This window comes from Microdochium trichocladiopsis (assembly GCF_020744255.1).
Source record: "Microdochium trichocladiopsis strain MPI-CAGE-CH-0230 chromosome Unknown B0I36scaffold_20, whole genome shotgun sequence".
Lineage (NCBI taxonomy): Eukaryota > Fungi > Ascomycota > Sordariomycetes > Xylariales > Microdochiaceae > Microdochium > Microdochium trichocladiopsis.
Genome location: NW_025763563.1, coordinates 63,967 through 79,413, shown reverse-complemented (window position 1 = coordinate 79,413; position 15,447 = coordinate 63,967). Strand labels below are relative to the sequence as shown.

Here is a 15,447-nt window from a genome sequence, read left to right as displayed (position 1 = left end):
CGAGCAATGGCCCCAACGCCTAGATCAAGCTCCTGTACTTTCTGAACCGCATCGACATCAGAGGCATCTTTTGCGGGCTGGAAGGGAGCGGGTACAACCGTGTAATCAGGAGCCAACAATGGAGAGCATTCGATGGTCAGTGTGGATAAACAACCGAGGCAACTGTCAATTGTAACAAATCAGGAGATAATGCTTGCTGAGATAGACTAAGGACATAGGGTGCTACTTATGCAATGACATACGGACAAAGAAAACATGGTGATTGGTGTGAAGTTCGCTCCAGCGCGCCGTTCATGTGCTCTCTGTGGGCGGGGACCAGTTGCTTGCCTCGATGTGCGGGGCGATCCTGGCGGTGCTTTCGCCTAGCCCTCGAGCGACGGTCCGCGCGACACTACAAGGTCCCTACTCTGAGCTCGAAATCTAGATCTTGACTGTGTATGTGTTTCGGCTCTACGTAAACCTTCCGTGACCTGCAAGACCTTGGGCCTGACCGCGGGAGAAGACCAACGGCAAGTCCGAGAAAATGATCCTCACCTCGGCTGACCGACCGCCCGGTCCTCTCCAGGGCCCCTTGAGCTGAGCAGCGCGGTCTTGTGAGCTGATGGCTTGTCGACTTGCTGTGCTCACAGTGCGCGCTTATCGAGCCTATCAGCAGAGGGACCCTACAGCAGAGGACCATGTCATCCCCCAAACCCCCAGAATGTCTTGTGCCTCCCGCCTCGCCATCCCGCGGCCCAAGCCTCACACCTGCCATTCAAGAATCCCATGCGATAGCGCATTGCAGCAGAACCTTCTCGAGGCCACTGCGGCTTCAAAGGAACGTGCTGCCAATGTATACAGTCTGCGCACCAGGATCTCTCCTCCGACGCATGTATAGGTGAAGCGCTTGAAGAATCCGGGCTCGTTGTACGTGCAGCCTTGCATGCGAGGTTGCGTACACCCACTTCAACAGCAATGGTATGAGAGTTGCTTGGTATTCGTTGACAGCGCAGCACACGCCTCAGCCGGCCACGATATTGCCCTACAAAGGGGCAGTTGAGCTCTACCTATCCATTGAGGAGGAAGTGGTGGAAGTGGTTCCTCAACCCAAAAAGGCACATGCTCACCAAGGACCCGAGCTATAAGCCTTCTGCGGCCTCGAGCGCGTCGGCGTTGCAAGAAACCTAGCCAACCACCGTATTTCTCTAAATTGCCAGGGTAACTCGGCGATGCTATTACAATCTGGGCGATTGGTGCTCTCCGATTACTTTTGTTGCAGGCTTCAGGGTTTAGCTTGAGTTTGATTTAGCGGCGCGTGGTCAATTCGGGTCAGTTGCGGTCGATTACGATCGGTTGGGTTCAAATGGACTCGATTGGGTTCAATCGAGGTCGTTTAGATCCTATTGTTGCTCTTTCCTCTATGCTAAATCCATGTCGGCAACAGAGACTGGGTTGCTTCGATTGTTTTGTTTTGGGGGTTGTCTCGATGTCCGAACGCTCCGGCACCCCTGAAAACCTAGATTTCGGAGCGCGAGAGCAGAGCTTCCGGTATGCCCGCCGAGCTCTTGCGCGTTTAATGGCACTGATCCAGCGCCTGTTTGAACTATCTCATGCCTCTGAAATGCTAGGTTGGTGGTAATAGTGCCCAGTCCAATGCTATGGCTTTCTGTGATTCACGGGTGCCTGGCTAAGGAGCAAGTGTAGCATGTTCGCCTCCATCTGTTCCTGCTGATTATTACGGTTATCGTTCTCTTGCTGCGCTGTTGGGATGCTGCGAATGGAATGACTTCCGGTTCAATGGTGGGATCAGCTCTGCCTGGTGGTCGGGACGCCGTTAGCTCCGGGAAGGAATGGTCCAGGTGCGCTTCTGTCGAACGGATTCGTAAGACAAGAGGTAGACGCTGGGAGCTTCCCTCCTCGTTCAAACCAGAGACTAGCCGAGGGTTGCCTGTCTGTGCCTCTGGACCCACCGCACAGCGACTCTCTGTGTGAGAACGGAGGGAATCATAGGCCTAGATAGGCAGGACGTCAAGCATGTCTGCGTATGCAAGTTTTAGAGAAAGAGCCAATGAAATACGCCAATTTTGACGGTATTGAGCCCTATTAGATTCAAGACAGAAGGAACCTTGAGCAGCAAGAGGTTCGTGACGACTGCGAACAGGGTTGAAGTCTGTTGAATTCAGAGTCCGCCTTGCGCAGGCTGCACAGCCATCTCGGGAGCACCATGGAAAAGGTTGATGAGTCCTACAAGGCAGACTCGGTGACCAATGCGCAGGATAACCTCCGCTTTGGCAACATAGGTGTCGTTGACAGGCGACGCAAGGACCTCCTCGAAAACACATGAGCGTGGTGCTAGTGGATCGTGGCAGTCTGGGCTCCCACCAACAGAGACATCAACTTCACCAACTTAGATCAGGATCTTCTGCCTCCCATATCACCGACTGGTGGAATACTAAAGTCGGGAGCGAACAATGCAATGCCGACAGAACCGAGGTCGCGAATGAAGTTTACCTGTTCGAAACCCATATACAAAGCGGAGCCAGGCTGCGGGAGTCTCAGGATATTCCCGGTTCCTCCCTCTGTCTGGCGAAAGTGCATTTCGTCTGAGTCAATGATCCGGCGCCCTGTCAAGCTTACCAGGCTGACAAAAGGGTCTGAGCCACTGTCGCCATTTTCGCCGAGTGTCAATCCCTAAAGCTGCGGTCATCTCCGGAGTCACACTACGTGGATAGGCACTGCCCATCAGACAACCCGTGTTTTCTTGTCAGGCTCACAGAGTTCTTCTGTAGTGCCTCTTGGGTCCCCCTGAGAACAGCGTCGGGAATAGCACCTGACCATGCCAGTTTTGGTGAAGTCTACACATGGCTCGAAGCAGATACGGGCGTGAGCAGCACCATGCAGAGAAAGGCACCCTCGCCGAGCTATTACACGAACAAGTTGGTCTCTATGGATCCCGAAATGGACGGCAAGGATCACTCCTCCAATGGCTTAGTCGCGAATGCGATCTTTGGGGAGGGGTGCACTTGTAAGTAGCACGCGCGACAGCTCGCGTCCTCCGGACTGTTGTTGCCTTGGCCCAGAAGCATGGGTCTGCCAATGCAGCAGGAGAAGTCTGTAACTTAGATGCATTGTTCGCGATAAGCTCTAGAGCACGGACGCATGCGGTCGAATTTCTCAAGCCATGAGCTTGTCACCAGCACCGTTGGTCATCGTCACGGATCCTGGGGGCGGACCAGACGCTCGCGCAGTGGGGCCACTGAGGACAATCACCGCAGGCTCGCACTGCCCGTGGCGTCATGTTGTAATGAACTATTTCACCGCCCGACTGCGCTGACGAGGGTCTGCAGTCCGGTGACTGGGGAGCGTTCCGCCTCAAGGTGCAGGACATGGCCGTCCTTGTGTTTGTGCAGGACATAAGAACCGGGGACCCATGGCCGGCCCCACAAGGCTGGCGAATGCGAGGCCACGGTCAACTGCAGAGGCTGGCCGCGCCTACTGATTTGGGCATGCAAGCCTTGCATGGGCCTGCAACAAACAAACACAAACAACACACCTTCGAGCCATTCGGGAGCCTCCGCGTCCCGGCCACACGGCGGTGCGGCATGACAGCGTGGCAGCGGCCTGTGGAGCAGCCAGGGAAGTTTGAGACAAGGCAACCGTTGCCTCTCAGCTTCCTCGAGCACTGGCCTGCCCGTGGTCTGGCTGGCCTGGTCCTCTATCGTGATCACCTGGGATGCTGCTTATCGTCAAAGACGGCTTCTTTGGTCAGGACATGATTGCCCTGCTCGTGGTGTATGCTGCACAATACCGCCCCATGCGCTCCAAGGGACACCAGATCTGGCGCTACGCACTTTGCTGCACCACACCAACGTCTTGCTCTACGCGCCTTGCGACGCGAATGAATCCCTCCACGTAAGGATGGACGAGTCTACATGGACATGTATCGAGTCCATCTGGGTGGCACTCGAAGCATTACGAAGCTGGCCCAAGGCGCCGCCGATATGTGCTACACGACACGCAGGTAATGCCCAGCATGCTTTTGTCGGACAATGACTTGAGCGTTATGTATTCCGGCACATGGTGCGCGCACCACTCGGGCAGGCTACGCCCACCAGCTGCAGGCTGCCCACGAGCGACGTCTATGAACCCTTTAAGTTGCCTTGTGTCCGGTCGAAAACATCATGTCCATCGCCGTTCAGAACAGACAAGTCGATTTCTTCCGCATAACTTCTCCTTCAACGGTGCTCCTGCAAAAGCCAGCGGCCTACCAAGCAGGGTAAGTCCAGCCCAGCCACGTCCTACTTGCCGTCAAGAGAAGCTTCTGTGCTTCCAAAGCATGTGCAATGACACCGCACTGTCCGACCGGCACCACTGGCTGCTCCTTGCCCAGGCCTCCCTCGCCGCCTTACGAGCGCTGACATATTGCTTCAGATTAACAGCATTAGCATTCATACGGTATCCCACGAACCTACATCTAATATCTGGCTCTTTCCAGGAGCAGCGCCACCACGGAACGAGCAGAGCACCGACTGTTAACGTTCAAATTCCAGTACGAGGTTTCGTGGTGTGATACTGCCGCGTCCAGATCCTGCGCACACAGCATTCGCGCTACTCAAGTCACTAAGCCCGAGGCCGTCGACTGCGCCAGAGCGTGCAGGTTTCGTTGCTTCGTCGCACATCATGTCCGAGGGCAAGGGCATCGACAACTCGTACACGAGCTTCCTAAGGCGATCTGCAAAGATCAGCTGTTCTCTAGGCGGCTGTGGCAAGGACGTGGATGCTATCGAGAGCACTATCAGGGAGCACATCAACTCAGCCCATTCGGATATGCTGAGCACGCGCGACCTTGCGGTCTTGGTCTCCGAGTTTCGCAGGTAAGTGTGGTGTCGAGCTCCCCGGCATATGGCACTATTTCCCGCGCTTCATGCCCATGCTCTCCTGTGCCTGCGGCTTCTTGAAGACTCTAGGCCACGGCAAGCGACCTGCTCAACGTCTCACGTTCCCACGCTGACTTGGGACGGCAGACCGCAAAGCAAGAAGCCAAGTGCACCGAGCTCTCCGCAGTCCGGCATCCCATCGTTGGTTCCAGAGGTGGACAAGGACGAGTCGCCCTCCAAGGGAGACGCATCGCCTTTGAACCCCAACAAGAGGATCAAGAGCCCGAACTCTTCCGCCAGAGCTCGAGGCCGCAGCTCCAGCCCACAACGGCGATCGAGGGCCGCCAAGATCGGCCATGACGCGGACTTTAGAAGGTCGACAACGAGCGGTGGCTCCTTGTGGACACCGCAAAAGGGTGGCTCGTCGAAGAAGCCCACCAGGCCGCGGGTTGCCGAGCCGTTGCCTGCGGCTGTCGAGAAGCCCTTCAAACAGCTCGAGACTCGCCCAATCAGTCAAGATCAGCTTGTTGCAGAGGTGAAGGGCATCTACGCCGGACTGGTCATGGTTGAGTCAAAGTGCATAGAGGTTGATAATGCACAGTCATCACAGAATGATGCAAAGTTGAACAACGAACAATGGCAAGCCCTGATAGCCCTTCATCGGACACTCCTCCATGAGCATCATGACTTCTTCTTGGCCAGCCAGCATCCAGCGGCAAGCCCGGCTCTGAAGCGACTCGCCACCAAATATGGCATGCCCGCGCGCATGTGGCGCCATGGCATTCATTCATTCCTCGAACTTCTCCGGCATCGTTTGCCAGCCTCGCTCGAACACATGCTCACATTCATCTACTTGGCTTACTCAATGATGGCTCTCCTGTACGAGACCGTTCCTGCATTCGAGGACACGTGGATGGAATGTCTGGGCGATATCTCTCGCTACAGGATGGGGATAGACGACGACGACTTTCGTGATCGGGAGATCTGGACATCAGTCTCCCGCCATTGGTACTCCAGAGCAAGCGACAAGTCACCCCCGATCGGTCGCTTGTACCATCACCTGGCCATCCTGGCCAGACCAAACACCCTGCAGCAACTCTTTTACTACACAAAATCACTTTGCGTGCCAGCACCTTTCCTTTCGGCGCGAGAGTCTATCCTTACATTATTCGACCCGCTGCTCAAGAGATCAAGCAAGGCTCTCAAGCTCGCGTCGATCGATACAGAGTACGTCAAGTGTCATGGGATCTTGTTTACTGGACAATCTCGGGACGAGCTCAAGTCTACCACGGATCGGTTCATTGCTGCGCTGGATAACCACATCACCAAAATCGGCAGGCGCTGGATGGAGTTTGGCTATTACACGGCTGTGGCCAACAGCTGTGCCATCATGGGCTACGGGAAGGAGGACAATTTCATTGCGAAAGCTTTTCAGCAAAAGGCTGAACCCGCCGAAGCACAAACGCTCACACAGGAAGCCACGCCTCATGACACTGCACCGGACCCAGACGTGCAGGATGCCCTACGATTGGCAAATGGAACGGCAGGCGTTGTTCTGAAGCGGCGTGGGGACGACAGCGTCTTTCCGTTCTTCCACGTGTCCTTGGCGTTTCTCTATCATGCAGCTCAGTACAACAACGTTGTTGGTACGGTCGGAAGATCGTTCCCTTGGGAACTGGTCTGTGAGCTGCTCAATTCGATGCTTCTCTCATACCGCACCCACGAGCGCCTCCAGAGCAAGGAGTTTCCTTTGCCTGCCGGCAGGGCGACTCCACGTCCCCTTCCCGAAGATTTCGCCATGAAGGGGCTGACGTGGACAACCAACTATTACCCAGATGACTTCTTCGCGGACGACAAGATTGACGATGATGAGAAGTATTTTGAAGTCGCGTCGATGATTGATGAGAGACGTGAGCGGATCTTGTGGCTAGCGACTCGTCTCGCGAGAGACCAACATTGGCTTGCCGTCAACGAGTCGTTCACCACGTTCAGTCTTCTTGACGCCACCACAAACGACGCAGGGCACTCGTCGATAGTACCTTCCGACGTAGTCATGACGGATGCCGACAAGCCTCTGTGATTGGCACGCCAGTTATATGTGTCAGCCAGTTGCCCTGCTGTTGTCATCAATGGTCAGAGCAGATCGGCATCACTTTGCAGAACGCGGAATGGCACCACGAGTGTGCTTTCCCCACCATGGATGCGACGAATACATACGAGAGTAGGACCACGGACAAAGTGACCATGGCAGTTTGAGTACAGCGGACAGAATGACCGACTATTCATCAACGGGTCGCATGACCAACCAACAAAGCAGGCTTTGCATACGGACGGTGCCCCCGGTGTTCCTCGGCAGGGACACCCTGCAAGCCATTTCACCAAGAAATTGCCAATAGCGGAGGTTGATTGGTCCAGTCGCAAGGCTACAGGCTCCGTCCTCGCGTCGAATCAGCAGGAGACAAGGCTTTCAACCGGGCATGGTAGCCGCAAGGTTTCGGCACCATCGTGCAGCCACGATCCATTTTAGGAGCTTTCCCCAAGAGTTGCAGATCAACGGGACAAAGTGACAAGGCGACCTTGCAGGCTCGGTGTGGGCTATCATGGGGGGTTGAGACAGTCAGGCAAACCGGCTCGACCAGGCAAGCCGGCCATTCATTGTACATGTTTAAGTGTTTGTCACAGGTCTATTTAGGAGCCTTGGGATATGATCCTCTGAGGCGCCGCTTCACAGCTTCAGCGTCAATGTCATGTTTCATCAATCGATAATTATATATTAGTCAAGCAGATAACTTATTCGTTAAAAAGACTTGAGGATAATTAGACAAAGAATTGAGCTAAATGAAGCAGAAGGCTGGGTGAAACTTGGTTCGCTTTAGACCACTGCGAGTGTTGTCCTGGCTCTACAAAATCAGACCCTCGCGGGGCGTTTATATGCAAGACGCACGAGAGCGCGTCCCTCCAGGATGTATGACACTGCTGGACGGCTGCCTATCTCTTGAGAACATTCTACTGGCAAATTGCATTTCCCGTCTCAATTATAAGGACTCGGCTCTCCAGTCATCGGAAGGCGGAACAGTGGGAAGGACATGCAGCCTGTCGATGGCCACATAGTGATTCATGCTTCCACGCTTTGCTTTCTTGCCTACTGGTCATCACACTTCTGTGACTGCCAGCCAGATTTCGAGGGACACGGTCTTCCTCTGAGGCATTCCTACCGAATTGAAATCCTGCCCGACATGATATTCGGCCATTTGCGGAGCAGGATATGAGCCTGGCGGTGAGTCATCTCCTCCAAACCAGCTCGACAACTTCGTCAGGTACTCCACGCTCCTCGACTCCTTTCCACACGTACAGCTGTCTCATGAGATCTGCCCTGGCTTCCGTGTATTTGAGGTAGTACGTTTTGTGATCACTGTCGGGCACCCTGTCGCGCAGCGCCCCCATGCTGTACTCGTACTTCGGATCCTCGCCAGCGTAGACGTTGCCCCATGTTCGCTCTATCTTGTTGAGATTGAGCGAATCCACACCCTTTGGGTACACGGTGATCGAGTACCCATTACTAAGGACAGTATCGTTGCCAAATATGAATCGTTGAAGGAAGCAGTTCCTGTGGCACAAGCTCGCCTAGTCAGCATACACGTCGCTGGGAGCCCGGTGCTTCACGAGAATGATTACCCGCAAAAGTTCGTCGCCTGCGCCATGGACACTACGGGTTCGCTGTACCAGCTTTTCCAGTGGTGCAAGTTCAAAGGATCAACACCAGATTCGAAGAAGCCGCGCAGGTCGCCTAGCAAATCGTGTTGATAGCTTTATCGAGCAGGTTAGTCCCTTGTCACAAGACATCAATGCTGCGGTGGAAGGACTTACAGATTTGGCAGCACGGTCAGACGCGCCTGACTGTGGCGGTAGACACAGTCACGGATGATGATGTCTCCCAACTGAGGCGGGGACTCCTCGATGCACTGGAGGAGCTGGTCCAGCTTGCCGATCTTCCTGGCCAGATGTGCAGAGAGATATACGCCAGCACCGCCATAAGCCATGAGACCGAATCGCGTGAGGGATCCCCAGTCCTCCGTCAGCCCGCCAACATAAAGGTCTTTGTTGTCGTGATCAAGAGAGCTGAGTGCGGTAGATAAAGGCTCCAGGTGCGGAAAGAAGGTGTCGTCGTCAAGCAGAGCGAACCACTTCGTCTCTGGCCCGCTTTCGGCGAGCATCTTGCTGAGAACTGCAAAATGTGATTGAGACATGGAATGGTTGCTGGCGATGGGCGGTGCGAAGATGGCGTTGATCTTGAGGCTGTCAAACTGTGCAAGCAGGTCGGCGACTTCGTCCTCATGCCCGATGTAGTCTTCAATCACCACGACGAGGAGTGTGCCGCGGTCAGAGGCCCAATGAGCAATCGGGGCGACGCTCCGACTGAGACGAACCAAAGACGTGGCCATACCGAATGCCAGGTGTTTGTATTTGGCTGATCGTGGGTATGCATTTTCGAATGGTAGGAGAATCGCATCGCACGGCTCTATCTGCAGAGACCCGGGTTGATCTAGCCTTGCCTCGATGGGCTCTACAATGAGCCGTGGCGCAACCTTTGTAACATTACTTCTGTCGACAGGTAGATCGCGAGAAAGCTGGACACAACTTTGTATGTATTTGATTGTTGAGGAGAGCCTGATGTGTCCCCCTACGTCGGCTCGACGCACAAATCCGAGAGTTGCAAGATCTGTCTTTCCTACGTCCGACTCACTCGCCGAAAGGAGTGTAAGCCCGCCTGTTCCACGGTACGTCACCCACAGGCGGCACAGAATGAGTAACAAGACGATAATGCCCCCGATGCGGGTGACGTGCATGACGTGCATTTCTTGTATTCTTGGTGGGATAAGTCTTGAGTTCAATCGTGTTCAGCGAACACGAGTCAAACTGTAGTGCAATAGCAGGCCCATGGTAGATGAGTTACCAGCTAGTCCATTTGCTTGGTCAGATGCTCAAACCAAGCATCACGTGCTGACATCAACTAGCAAGCATCGTGGCTCATGGCTGAGTTAGGAGCCTGAGGAGTCTGTTTGTTTCTGTAATCTCTGCCGGCTAACGGCACCGGCATTCACTTCTACACGTTTAAGAAATGCTCAAAACGATGCGCTGCGGACGGAGTCCCCGTCTCCTCGTTTCACTAAGCTAGATTATCTCCAACCAAGCCGCATTCCTCTCTTACCATGGGAATTTTACGTGTGGCAAAAGCTCCTGCATTGCTATGTTGGCCCAAGCGCCGCTGTCTAGCTCTGTTTGTGGTGCAAGGTTTAGTCCATAGTTTGTGGAGTGCCTTTCAACCCCGACAATGTGTTGGGCACTGAAGGATTTCAATGGAAAGACTTTGAAGAAGTAGCATAATAAGAGCCTAAGTATGATAACAAAGAATCTAACTAGTAGAAAGAAATCATTCTGGCCCAGTATCACACGATTCGCTCTTCCTTGATAGCCATCTCGACTGTGATTATGGAGCTTCGTTTGCGACATGCCTGGTGCCGGTTTCTCGAACCATGCCCAATGGGAAGACCGTAGCGACTTCATGTAGACCTAATAAGAGTCTAAAGCTCGGTGCTATAAGCGCCCAGTGTTAGGAAGTTGGCTGGTAAAAATGTGTTACCCTAGATATGTGGTCCCAGATCGACACTGCATAAAACATCACCGTCAATATTGCTCGCACGCCTAACACAACCCTAAGCTATTACGTACAAGGACAGCTCGACTTTCTACCTCTACGTATGTTTTGGCTTGGATGAACTCAACTAAGTCCCTTTCTATCCGCCTTCACATCTACATTATCGCACTGAAGATTCAGCACGGCGGGCTTTAATCCTTCATTCATTAGCAGAGAAGTGCCCCTGTGAGTCCTCACCCTTTTGCGCGCGAAGAAACACATAGGTCAAATTACTTCAGACGCTGAGGAGCATCCTGCACCAGCAGGACCAGTCAATATCCATTTGCCCGGAGCCGCCAACGTTGTGAATCAATAAATTTCGTGAATACTTCGGCCTCCTGCCGGACGATTGCCGCATGGCCCGTCAGGAACATTTGGGCCTCGGGACCAGCAAGAACTTGGCCGAGTGCACGGATGCGCGCAGAGGGCACTCTGTGATGCAGCTCTGACACAAGCGCCCGGCGCATGATCGATTCGAAAGGGTGGTACACAGTTGCGATCGTTAGGGCCGCCTGCAATAGCTCGTCGTCTTTGATTGGCTTGCTGTGCTCCCTCGTTACCAAACCCTGTCTTGTATCGATCACCCGATTTAGACTGAAAGAGATTGCGGCGGCATCCAGGTAACACTTCTCCACGTCCCTGCCTCGGAACTCGCCCACATACCATTGTAATGCTGTAAGCGATTGATTGCGCAACCATATACTAGAGAGCTTCTCGTTCATGCCGTGCGCGCTCCATGCACGCCTGACAGCTTGGATTTTAGTATCCTGTGCCGAGACCAGGACTCTGTCCTGAACCCAATCGGCCAGTCGGTAGATCCAGTTTTGCGTCCACGACTGCATGACCTCTGCGACTAGTCGAGCCTTCGGCGCCGCGAACTTGGAGATGGATGCTCCGTATTCCTTGGCCAACCATTCGGCAATCGATCGATTGTGGGAAACAGCGTGCTCAAAGACAGTCTGTCCAAGAAGATCTTTGGCGAGCGGGTCTGCACCGAGTGTCAAAAGACATTCGACAATGTCTCTGTTGCCAGACTTGACTGCAATGTGAAGTGCTGTGCCACCCACGCCGAGAGCGTTGATGTCAAGCTTAGCTTCCGTGACGAGGAACTCGATGGTTGCTTTCCTCCTTTCAGCAACCTCGGACACTACAGCGTATCCGATGAGCAGTCTCCCAGCGAGGTCGGCGTTTGGAAGGGTCCTGACTTCGGAAATCAGACGGAGGATATCCAAGAATCCTCGAGATATGGCGCTGGCAGCGAGAAGCAACCCATTGTGGCGGGTGGGCGCCCCCCTTTCTAGCAGGTACTGCACCGCCTCTTGGCGACCACAGTTGACAGCCGTGAGAATTGGCAATGGCCGTAGCGTTGGAGATACAATGTTAACACCGCGGTTGTGGAGAAACTCCAGCACATTGATATGTCCACCGAAGGCAGCGACAGATGCAGTGGTGTGATCGCCGAACGCCCAGTTCAGCTGTACCGAGAAGTTTGCGCACAGATACTCGAGCAAGTCGACATCTCCCCGGACAGCAGCGCACACTGCCGATTTTGCGAGCTGATGTGCGGTTGGTGGTTTGGCAAGATTCTGCAAGGTAGTGGCGAATCGCTGGCAAGAGCCAAACCGCGCCTGCGCGAGGGCAACGTCCGGCGGGAAAGGCCCAAGGGCCGCGAGGCGCTCATAGTATGCGTCGGCTTCCTCGATGCGGGTCTGAACCATGAGGGCAAGGGCTGCAGTCTCCAGCCAGGCAGGCGTATTCTCAGCCCGGCTCCTTCGTAAGCTTATAAGGACAAAAGCGGCAAAGTCATCGTTGTCGTTGTCTGTGGGTGCTGGCACTTGGTTGTACATCACTCGCAAAAGAAATTTGATATCCTTCTCAGTGTCGAACGCATCGCAGCCATATAGTTGTTCTTCAATCGCAAGTTCGCGAAACGACAACCCTGATTGAACTTGGCGGTGATGGATACCAGGGCCATAAACGGCCCTGAAGGCAGCTTTGGCGGCATCTCTGAGGTCGCGAGAAGCCTTTTCCACCTGCGTCAAGGACCTTGCATCGAGATGTTCAAGAATGCAGAGGACTAGTTCTCTGGGTAACGTTAAGAGCTGACTTGGTGCTAAGTCACAAGGTTGACTGTCGTTCATTATGGCAAGGTGGAACCGACCAGTAAGCCGGTCCGCAACGATGCGCCAAGGGGTGAGCGTATGCACAGGATGTATTTCAAAGAGCTATATGGCAGTAAAGAATATGGCACCGCCTGACAAGATGGGCCAGTGACTTCAAGTAAAACAGAAACCAAGAATTCACATGTCTACAATGTAGCGGATTAGCAGACACACACAACATCCGTATTTGCACGTTCTTGGCCACAGCCAAAAGGTACAAGAGCTTCGTATCTGGCATCCAGTATGTTTGACCAAAGTGTTTTGTTTGATTAGCGCGCATGTTTGTTGTGTTGAATGAACCCCCACATTCGTGGATCGCACGGGACTGGGACTTCCCTGACGGCCTCTTCCGTCTTCGCCGAAAGCTTTCCTGTAAGCGTTCACGATGAGACCTATATGGGTACTTGTATATCTGAGATCTTCAGCTTTCTATGGACAGGCGGCTTGGAAGGTAGCAGCTCGCGCGGATCGGACGTGGTGGGCTTCTACTACCTGCAGCTAAAGTCAACTTGGCGACAACTTACACCATAACGCGACTGAGGCTGAGTATGGCCTCATCGTCTTTGGCGTACTTTGCTTGGGGTCACTCCATCGGCACTGAAGCGCTGACACTACGACAGGGCTTGACACTGTTCAGGATCAGAGTTGGGACGCACCATATCGAGGTGTGGGCCCAATTGTTTGTTGCACAAATTCAGGCCTTTACAATGCCATCCGTCAGAGTCTCCCTCCAAGCATAACCGGTGATTCCGCAGCCACTCCCTGCAGGCGTAGGCTAGCTAAAGCCCGCGATGCGAATATGGACGGCGCGTGTACACTACGTAGGTGAGTAGATGGGGAAATGCCTTGAGTCGGGTGTGAGTGCTATCAGAACCTCTCCATCTTCAGTTCCCTGACGGCCCGTTTGGCCTTGAAAAGCCCCGGCAATCAGCCAGTATGCAATTCCGCATACTTGCCCGCCTCTTCGGCGGTCTTGGTCTCGCAGGCGTGCCGCTTGGGACAACTGCTGTCCGGACAGCGGTCGAGTTGCTGTCCAAAAGATCGTACTACGACATTTGTACTGAGGACTGCAGCCTCGCGGGCGTGCCGTTGCCCGACAAGGACAACTTCCAGCTGCCCTTAGAGAACAACTACGTGCAGCGATGCCCGGCGATCGCCCTCACGACGCCCAGCGGCAGCATCGTCACCTCGCGCGTTTGCCTCGACTTCATAGGTCCTAACCTGTACTTCAACGTTTCGTCTTTCCCGGGTTACACTACCAAGTCTGCGACTGTAGCATGGAAGCTGAAGGGCAACTCGCTCGACCCGAGGACCTGGAGCAACCCTCCAATGGCCAAAATCGTGTGCGCACAGGATGGTTCCGGGTTTGTCTGCATGCTGCCCTTTACCACCATCCTGGGGGTTCCTGTTACTACCCCGATCAAGGATGTCATGGCGGGAATGTGCCCCAACGACGACAGGGAGGCTCTCGACGTCTTCCTGGCATTCTCTGGCCAAACTGAATCAATCGAGTCGAGCACTGGTACCGTAATCACTTCTGTTTTCAAGAGCATGGCTCCTTGCATGGCCCGGGACGCTCGCGGTCAGTGCACGTCGTACTCGGCCACCACCCACGACTACTTTGAGATGATACTCCGCTGCACCAAGTGCGCGGCGGTCCCATGCAAGACAACCTCCACATCGGCATCGATATCGACATCGACGTCCGCTCTGCCGCCGACTGCAACCCACAAAATCTGCAGCTTCGGCGCGGCCTTTGGCTACGAGAGGCCAACCGGCAGCACCAGGAAGTCCTTCACGCTGGACACGCAGCCCGGCGAGGGGTGCAACCGTTGGGGCTGGTACGACACCCCCACACTCGCGGAGCTACAGGGCGGTCGCAGCGGCGGTATCGAGGGGCCTTTATACGTCGGCGCCGGGGGCAATGATATCACCAAGGCTGTAACGGTGGGATCCTGGGCAGCAAAAGCCAACTGGGAAGGCAAGGTCGCGATCGGCTGGGCCCTTGCCGAGGGGTACAATCTCGCGGAGGCGAATGTCTACTTCGATTGCCTGCCCCTAAATCAGTGCACGCCGGGCTCGTACACGCGCAAGTCGGGAACCCTCACTGCCAAGGATACGCGTTACTGGGCGGTCACGACGCTCGCGTATCCAAAGTGTCCGAGCGGGAGCCAGGCGGCGCTTATTGTCCATGCCTTCGTCAATATTAAGACCACGGACAGCAAGTGTCCAGCTAGAAAGGCGAGCTGAGCATGATGTTTTGTCTTGGCTTGTGATACAGTGGGTGGGTCCAATAAATGGCGCTTGAGTGGATGCCAGGACATCAGATTTCGGGACTAGGTACTTGGTAATGAACTGGGCAAAGATGTACTGCTAACTGAGAGCAATTCATACTTGGTGAAAAACCGACTACATATTAGAACAAGACCTAGAGATTATTCAATCTAGAGCTAGGTCGAAACCAGCACGATGAGGGCCTACCTGCGCGGCTGGACCGATGCCTGCGAGGTGAAAGGACTGTCTAGAATGCAACGCAGATCCCCAAGCCAATCGCTCAAAAGTCCCACCCACTTTGTCCCTTCTACATGCCGTTGGACGCCACAATTACTGTGGTCACTATGAGGCTTGCAGGAGCACCGCTTAGCTCAGGTCAAATCCAGCATGAGACTGGATTGCATACAAAAGCTTGCTCCTCAGCGTCTCGGCAGAGGTGTACCGCGGCAGCTTGAGAAGA

General features: G+C 54.3%; 4 protein-coding genes across 4 annotated transcripts; 2 read left to right on the top strand and 2 right to left on the bottom strand.

Annotated features, from left to right (window-relative positions):
• Window positions 1-4,659: 4,659 nt before the first annotated feature.
• On the top strand, window positions 4,660-6,936 carry B0I36DRAFT_426187 (uncharacterized protein; the record flags this gene model as incomplete). Its single annotated transcript, XM_046162381.1, has 2 exons — window positions 4,660-4,853; window positions 5,130-6,936. 2 exons carry the CDS (start codon window positions 4,660-4,662, stop codon window positions 6,934-6,936), a joined length of 2,001 nt encoding a protein of 666 aa, XP_046003781.1.
• Window positions 6,937-8,138: 1,202 nt separating this feature from the next.
• On the bottom strand, window positions 8,139-9,703 carry B0I36DRAFT_258156 (uncharacterized protein; the record flags this gene model as incomplete). Its single annotated transcript, XM_046151064.1, has 3 exons — window positions 8,139-8,463; window positions 8,532-8,663; window positions 8,724-9,703. The coding sequence occupies 3 exons, from the start codon at window positions 9,701-9,703 to the stop codon at window positions 8,139-8,141; spliced, it is 1,437 nt and encodes a 478-aa protein (XP_046003780.1).
• A 1,078-nt stretch (window positions 9,704-10,781) lies between these two features.
• Window positions 10,782-12,269, bottom strand: B0I36DRAFT_370510 (ankyrin repeat-containing domain protein; the record flags this gene model as incomplete). Its single annotated transcript, XM_046159918.1, has 2 exons — window positions 10,782-10,805; window positions 10,881-12,269. The coding sequence occupies 2 exons, from the start codon at window positions 12,267-12,269 to the stop codon at window positions 10,782-10,784; spliced, it is 1,413 nt and encodes a 470-aa protein (XP_046003779.1).
• Window positions 12,270-13,649: 1,380 nt separating this feature from the next.
• Window positions 13,650-14,963, top strand: B0I36DRAFT_356804 (uncharacterized protein; the record flags this gene model as incomplete). The annotated part of the gene is made up of 1 exon (XM_046157686.1): window positions 13,650-14,963. The coding sequence occupies one exon, from the start codon at window positions 13,650-13,652 to the stop codon at window positions 14,961-14,963; it is 1,314 nt and encodes a 437-aa protein (XP_046003778.1).
• Window positions 14,964-15,447: the final 484 nt, after the last annotated feature.